General features: G+C 40.9%; 1 protein-coding gene across 1 annotated transcript in view; it reads right to left on the bottom strand.

The window, feature by feature from the left end:
* Positions 1–819: 819 nt before the first annotated feature.
* RBM47 (RNA binding motif protein 47) overlaps positions 820–8,427 on the bottom strand; it is a 32,125-nt gene continuing 24,517 nt past the window's right edge. The window contains 3 exon segments of the mRNA XM_014522541.2: positions 820–3,789; positions 3,791–3,831; positions 6,883–7,088. Of these exon segments, the coding sequence (XP_014378027.1) occupies positions 3,606–3,789; positions 3,791–3,831; positions 6,883–7,088 (431 nt within the window). The 3' untranslated portion in view covers positions 820–3,605.

The raw sequence follows: 8,427 nt of genomic DNA, 5'->3' as shown, positions 1-8,427 counted from the left end.
ACAGATGCTGGTCTCAGGCCAGTGCCTACACAGGTGTCCACATTACAAATGGCAAAAAGTGCCAGGCTTGGCAGTGAGGCCAAAGACAGAATTGGCATTGAGCCTAGCTATCATATGACACCTGAAAGTATTTCCACTTGTTGATGTTGAAACAATGGACAAAATATGGATCAGCTGCTGCCTGCTTTGAGGATATCTTCAGTCTGCAAGTCTGCTATGTGACCAATGTTAAAATAGGAAGCACATACACACTACTACCTTATTTCTCCCACTGACTTGCAGTGCGTTTGTTGATGACCGCTGTTGAAAACATTGCCAATCAACATGCCCAACTATTTGGCAGCTTAGTGCTATGCACAGGTAGAAAGTAAGATGAGCTAACCAAGTCAGGTCTACTTATGTCCAGAGGTACAGTATAAACAAGGTAGTATGAGTTATATACCTCAATCCCACTATCTTTGAAATCAATGGGAATATTGTATTAAACTCAATCGAAGTTGAATTGTGGCACATAGAGGGTATGTTCTTTTCAGGTGCTAAAGTAAAAGCAAGCAGTGGGGTCTTTATCTGCTAAGAACAGAGTATGTCTTACTGATGCTCCTTGTCTGATGCTGCTAAAAATACAGAGAGAACTCCCCCAGCTGGTTGCGGAGAGAGAGAAATCCCTCTTCTGTTTTTGATTTAACATTGAATCTGCACAAAATATTCTTTTGCCCACTTGTGTGTGAAGCAAATCAGTGAAGAGAACCTGTCAAATGCAACAGTTTGGCAAGAGGAATTTTAAAATGAAACAGCAATATCAATTTTTAAAGAATGCTTTATTTACTACATCCTAGGAATGTACCGTAAATGGAGCAAGAACTGAATAAACATAGAACCTTTCAACAATATAAAGACAAGAGATATAGTAAAACACCTAAAATACTAGCACGTTTGAAAAATAAGGCACATGATATACACACACACATACAAACACGTATAGATGTGTGTGTGTGTTTGTGTGTGTGTATATCTTTGTATACTTTGTTCTTAACCTAAAAATGTTCACATTTCAAGTTATAAACTTACCTCAGTAGTGTACATGAAATGGTTTAGAAACAAGTATAAAGAGAGACCATAGATGGGAGCCTCAAAGATATCATTTAACAGGCTGTAAAACCAACACTGACCTAATCCTGCTGATGGAACAGGTAAGCACAGTCCCCTGCACCTATGTGGAGCTCCAAAGATCAGAACCAAAGTTGCTTGGCCTTTGCCATGTTAGGATATCATCTCTATTTTTGTTGCACATAATATACAGACTGATGAAAAATACAGTAAGAACTTTAATTGATATTTGAAGCACTGGGGCCAGACCATAAAAAAGACAAGCTGAGGAGAGATGGATCCAGTGAATATCTCTTGTTGGGCATAGACATGGGAGAGGGCAATGATGACCCCCTAATTCCTCCTTGGCTGGATCTCTGCAGCACTGGAGCTTGTCAAGGTTCTGGATAAAGGTATGGGGAGGCAAAAGCAGGGAAGCAACCTGCACTTCACTCTCTGCTGTCCCTAGGAGAACCTATGTAGCAAAATGATCAACTACTGAAATGGCATTAATTCATGGGTCTTATCCTTGCCTTCTAGTACTCAGCCAATGGTACCACTCAGAAAAACAATCTTGAGTCCTTCAGAAAAACATCTCTGGCCTTCAGTAGGCTGCAGCTATTGTTCCCCATGGAGCTCCCACAGTATCAGACTTTGAAGGTTGCCCATTTTGTGTACTTTGGCACTTGGATAATATTCAAATAGGGTGGAGTCTTTGAGCTGAGGTCTAGATATATTTTCAGAAACACCAGAATGCGTGATAAAACTGTCATGGGAAGGAGCATTTCGGTCAGAGTCCAATTTAATGGTTAACTTCCTTACAGTGCTTTTGATAAAAGTAAGGTAGGACTGAATATAACAGCGCTCAGCCAAAGAAAAACGACTAAACTGACTGCCAAATTTAAGACAAGAAAATATATAATAAGCCTGCACTTACTTTAGTGAGACATGATCTGAAATTGTTGTCAATGGGCAAAAACCATGCCTTTTGATGGATCTCCAGCTCGTTCTTATAGGAAAAAAAGCAAACAAAACAAGAAAGCACAATTGTTTACTCGCTATTTGCTGTGCACCTCACTTCACTAGAGTTGTTTTGGCAGAGCTGATGCACTTCATAAAGTGAGTGAGCTCTTCCTTTAACATTTTACTGTATTTTACATTCACTGTGATACTAAATAAAAGCCTTTAAACAGGCCACAAAACACTGCAATAATATATTTACTTCTTAATAAAACAAACTTTTTAATAACGTTGAAATAAAATGTTTTTGTTTTGTAGCAAACCACATACCATGTAAATTTGCAACATAAAATGACTTTAAAAATGTATATTAGAAGATATTTACAAACTCTATTTCTTAAACTTATAGGAGGCTAATCGCTCCCTTCCCCAATGTGCATGCATAACTCCAACTAATGCAAACTGGAATTAGGCGTGGAAGGGAGAAGGGGAGGGAGGATAGCCCCTTTTTATGAAGTCCAGTATCACTAACACCCCTAGTACCTCAGAAATTTTGCATGAAACATGATGAAACTATATGTAAATAATGCATTACTTCCTGTTGACAAGAGCACATACAGTCCTTGTCTACAATATCATACATTCTCAGTCACTACAACTTACACTTCAAAAGAATAAAATAAAGAGCATTTAAAAAGAGCCTAGGTCTGTATACTGGAAAAAAATCTAAGTCAAGACATGAAATACCAGACACACAGTTCTGCATGTGCTTTGAGGCTGAATTGGCTAACATGAATAAATATAAAGCTGGATGTTATGGAAAACTTGACAACCTTTCCTTTAGTTAACATGATTCAGTCAATTCAGCTTTAAAGAGGTTCATTTTATGAGATTTTTTTTTTTAACTAGATGTTTGGTGCTTGTGATTCTAAGACACTAACAAACAGATTGTACGAATGTCAGCACATAATGCAGAGGTCTTGCTCATTTTCAAATTGCACTTTCCAGTATATAACTTTTTAAATAAGACACTTGTTGTTTCTTTTAAAAAAATTCTAAGGTAGGTATTTTTTAAATATTGAATATATTTTTCAAAATATATTGTTTAACTTTCCCTAGCTGCTCAGGTGTGCTTTTTAATACATAGCTGATATATTATTAAAGGCACTACAAAATAGAAATCTCTGGAGTGCAGAAGTTACTAAAAAATAACCTTCATACCACAAATATATTGAAAATATAACTGCTAAAAAAACAAGACCCTATGCAACCCGACTAACGTGTATAAATTTGTATAGACAATGGGTTGACTGCATGTAGGTCATTTAGAAATGTATGAATGAATACAGGTATGTTAAAACAGCCTAAAAAATTAAGTGAAAACTTCATGCGTATAAAATATTTCAGACATAATATTTGATAACATTCTTCACTTTCAGGTTTTTATATTAGTTACTGAGTCCAAACATATTCTTTTGCAGTAGGTTCTTTCTTCATAAATAGTAAAGTGTTCCTTCAGTGTTTGTTCCCCCCCCACCCCTCCACTGTGGCTGATAGTCTCAGTATGTCTGGTAGACATCGTGTATTGGAACCTGGATTGTAGCAGCAGGGAATGCCTGAGGTATATAGCCGGCATATCCTCCATAAGCTGCTGCTGCTGCAACTGCTGCATTCTTTTGTAGTGTGGCTATCGTTGCTGTTGCTGTGCCAGGTGCTGCAAATGGAACATAACTTGCACCGTAAAACGTTGTGAGCCATGGTGTACACTGGTGTTAGTGGGCGACCCTGAGAACAGAAAAGTAATGGTAAGTCTGTACAGTTCTAATGCAGAGGTGCTATCCAGCCATGAGCAGTGTAACAGGCACAGTTTACGTACTTTTCATTTCAAAGGACAAACTTCAATTTCTAAAGTTGAATAGGGTATGGTGACACAGAACTGGGAGCAAGGAGATGCTGGGTTAGATATGGTGGAACCAGGCTGTGGGCTTGTAAGGGCACAGAATTTAGTAGCTTGTGTGACATCTGCTCTGCCACAGGTCTTCAAGTCACTAAGTACTGCCCAGAAATTGAGACAGGCCAACTGTGGGAGTGGTGAAATCCCAGCAAAAGGGTGATATCACTTCCCTCATGGAAGACCTCTGTTGGCTCCTTGTCCACTAGTACATTAAGATCAAAATCTCTTATTTCTGCCTTCAAAAAGGCTGCACAGTTCTGCTCCTTCCCATTTATCTTTTCTTGTCAAGTTCTGCGTTGTCTTTTCTGCTCTGACAATGTTCCCAGGCTTATCTGCTTATCATCACTTAATCACTTCTAAGTGCTCTGACATATGGACCCTGACCATGGTTCTACCTCCTTGCCTATATTTACATGCTTCTTAAAGATGCATCTCTCCTTTGGCCTGCAATGGATATGACTGATGTGCACACAAGACCATTCCTAATTGTTTTAAACACCTGGAAAGTATATAGTACATTCCAGGAGCCACCATAAACATGCATTCATCTCTAAAGTCCCAGCAGGACTTCTGTGAAACTTCAGATGTAAATTAAACCTCTCTTCTCTGGTGAAGGCAGCAGTGGTCTCCATGATTGACTTCCCTGAGATGGATTCCTGTAGTCCTAGTGGTACAGGAGGGGCTAGTTGTTCCCCTCCTTCCTCCAGCACTCACAGAGGCAAATAAAGTTCCTGGATTCTGTTCTTGGTTGTATCACAGACATATGTAGGACACTGGACATGTCAGCGGGCCTTAATTCTGCAGTGTATGCCCGATAATACCTTTCCTAACTCATTTCTTGTTGTGGAGCTAAATTCACCTGTTTGTGAAATGGCTGATAGCTTCATAATGGAAGAGGCTATTGGGACACCATGCGTTGTCTTCTCTCTTCTCCTCTTGGAATCTCAACATGCATTTCTAAGAGCTTGCCAAATTACTGTTATAGCTAAAAGATTACATAGTTTACAAAAGCCCTTTGGGACAAGGACCATCATCTGGTTCTGTCTGTATTGCATGCAATACAAGGGGATTCTGGTCCTGTGCTTGGTCTCCAGGGCACTACCAACAGAAGGAGCATTCTAGGTCCTCCTTAGCCTGAGAAGGAGGCTCAAACCTGCAATTTCCATCTCCCAGGAGAGCTCCCTAATCATCAGGCTATAGACTGTCTGGAGTAGGGACACTATCCAGACCTATGGTTGAAACTGTAGCACTTTGTAGAAAGGAATGCTGGGTTCTTGAGGCCAGAGCAAGAAAGGGGAAACCTGACTCTGTAGCTTAGGCAAGAGGGACCTACCACCCAGGTCTTGCACTTCTGAGCAAGTGTTCTAACCACTGGACTCACATAAAGGTGAGCAATGTCACCACTTCCCTCTTCCCTGATTGTTCATTAGTAGAAATGAGTGATCCAGTTCCCTATACCAGAAAGCAGTTTCAGGTTGACAACCAGTCTCAGTCTTGCATAACTGCCCAACTGTGACCTGCAGGTAGATTCCTAAGTCTGGGGAAGAGGTGCAATTCAAAAGACAACTTCCTTCCTTCAGTGTTTTCTACTGGCTCCCATCTTGCTTAGCTAGCTGGCTTCTGTGAATCCCATTTCTAGTTTTCTGCCTTAAACTGTGTGGGGAATACAGGCACTTTCTAACTCTTGGAGTCAGGTACTCTAAGGTTAGGGATGGGAACAAGCAGCGTTGTTATGCCCTTTGTGGGTCTGGCCCTGGAAGTGCCTTAACTATATTTTACTCTGTAATCCAATGAGAATTCTGTCAGTCTGTGTCAAGCATAAGAGCTTATTATTTGCAAAGATCTTGTTAACCATGGAATTATACCTTGTACCATCAGTGTCTTCCATTAAAGGATCTAGAAGTGCTTTAGAAACATTCATGAAAGTATCCTCCTGGGAGACAGGAAAGGGTATTTACTGATGTTTGACAAGTGGGTAAGCAAAATACAGAGTGACTGAATCATTCATCATCACATAGCAACTCAGCAGTAAAGCTATGTCAAGAGAAACTGGGAACAGAATTCCTTCCCCTGATGTTGATGACTAAATCTTCTCTGCTTTGACAACAATCTTGCCTTGCCATGGCCAATATGCTCCCTTCCTTGGTGATAAATGAGGAGGAGAAAATAAAATGTGGTGGAAAAGGACCTCAAACTGGAGAGGAAGCTAATGCTGTAAGTTTTCCAACTCCTTTCCTGAAATGCAAAAACACTTCACCATAGTATCTGAACTTGGATTGGTTGCACAGCTTTGGTGGGGAATGTGCTGAGACAGTGGGACAATATTCCAGCTCTATACAGCATGGCCCCTTGCAACTCAACATGTCGATATAATACTTTGTATGCGTCATAGTTTAAATGCTTGAAGCTGATATGCTAAGACAGTGGTTCTCAACCTGTTTAGATTCAAGACACCCCTCATTACACTCGAGGCCCCTCTCAGAAAATGCTGGCTCTTCGTTTTTACTCATTTTTTTACTACAACAAAAATAACAGAACAATTCTTCTGTTGTGGAGATCTCAAAAAGCCCACAACAGGTTATAATGTTTTTAACACTATGGATTCCTATTTGACATTTCTAGGTTTACTTTGTGAATCATGTTTGTATACCTAATGGTGCTAATATCATGTGGTACCCTTAAAAGGATCTCAAGGCATTCCAGGGTGCCCCAGAATCACTGGGATAAAGAATGTAATGCAGTGCAAAAAAAACACCAAGTTAGTGTATGGGTTTTTTTTAGCCTAATAAACTAAGTAGTGTCCCTTGCAGCTGCAGTAGAGCAAGAGGCCAGGGAATCAATGTGCCAGGACAAGCAAAGCTGAAGCCACACGAAGAATTTACCTGAAAAGGTGGAGGGGTTGAAACTGCAGGTATGACAGCTGCAGCTGCTGCCGCCGCCGCTGCTGCTGCTGCACTGGCTGGATCCTGCTGGACGGCGATAGGATTGATGATATGTTCTACTGCATGAATTTTTCCATCTTCCATCACCTTGGCTGCTGGGGCAGCCTGAAACATGGAGTACTGGGCACCAATAGCAGGGATGGCCACTAGAATAGATCACATATTGGAGGCTAAATCTACAATGCTTTCTCTCAAAGATATGATAAACCTCTCTTTCTTTCTCAGTAAATCATAATGTGCTCACCCCTGTCAACATGTACTATGAGGTCTTTGAGGTGCTGCTCACTGTTAAATTGCTAGACATACTTCAAGAAGCATTCTTTGACTCAGTAGTCTGGCATGGTATGTCCTGCATGCTTTTCACATGTTATCTCACTAGGCTTCTGGAGTGTGGGGGGAAAGGTAGTGAAGGGGGTTATGGAAACTTACACTGGAAAGTTCCTAGGAGACAGGAAATCTGCACCAAATTGACATACACATATTTAGACTGCAGTTGTCCTCATCTTTCAGCTGAAGAAGAGGTATGAAGAGATGACCAGTTGGAGCATGGATTGCTCCACCATGACCTAGCAACAGCCTCTGGGATCAAGATGGGAGTACTGCATGCTGGAACCTGTCTTTTTCCATGGGCAGAATTACTAAATGAAAGGTGAGTTTTATTTACATTTTCTAAGGCTGTGGGCAGCAGCTGGCCATAGGTCAACCCTCCCCTAAATTTTTATACTGCAGTATATTTTCCTGGTCTACATAGTTAAATATATTTCACCATAGCGCTCCTTCTAGGTCTGCCTCAACCTGTTTGCAGTGAAAACAATTGCTGAAGACTCTTCTCTCATGCCAAAGGGCAGGTAACTTGTAACAGGACAGTCCCTCAAACAAATCCCTGAACATAAAGGGCTGTATCTGCAGTCTGTGTCTATACACACGTCTGAGTGGAGTTTAATTCTGTTGCTTGGAAAACAAATTTGCGGTAATCACATTTGCAAATCCATGTTTTCCTCAAAACATAGCTTTTGATTCAATTCAGTTCAGCTTTTGATTAATGAGTCTTTCAGCACTAAGCTTATTTGAAATGAAAGCCGAGTGATTAAATATAATTAGAGATGATACTGCCTTGAGCAGGAGGTTGGACTAGATGACCTGCTGAGGTCTCTTTCAGCCTTAGTTTTCTATGATTCTATGGCCTGAGAAGCAATGCTTGGACTGGAATCGGACTTTACAACAGTTTTAGTTGATAAAACAGGTTTGAAGTCAAAGGAGGACATAGTTTGATTTCCCTGTAAGACAGAAGCTGGCAATGTTTTCCAGCACAGGGGCCAGAATGACCCAGCTTGGGTCAGAGGCATGAAGACATTAGGACCTGGCCACTGCTGACTATTCACCTGCTGCTCATCTGTGACATGGTACAGTAAAAGCTATACTCCACCGGAGCCAGTGGCACCTGACTGTGGTGTAGCACAGGCAGAGCTCCCCCTCCACCAGATC

The sequence above is a fragment of the Alligator sinensis genome, unplaced genomic scaffold (assembly GCF_000455745.1).
Source record: "Alligator sinensis unplaced genomic scaffold, ASM45574v1 scaffold246_1, whole genome shotgun sequence".
NCBI classification, from domain to species: domain Eukaryota; kingdom Metazoa; phylum Chordata; order Crocodylia; family Alligatoridae; genus Alligator; species Alligator sinensis.
This window is presented reverse-complemented; position numbering and strand designations above follow the sequence as displayed.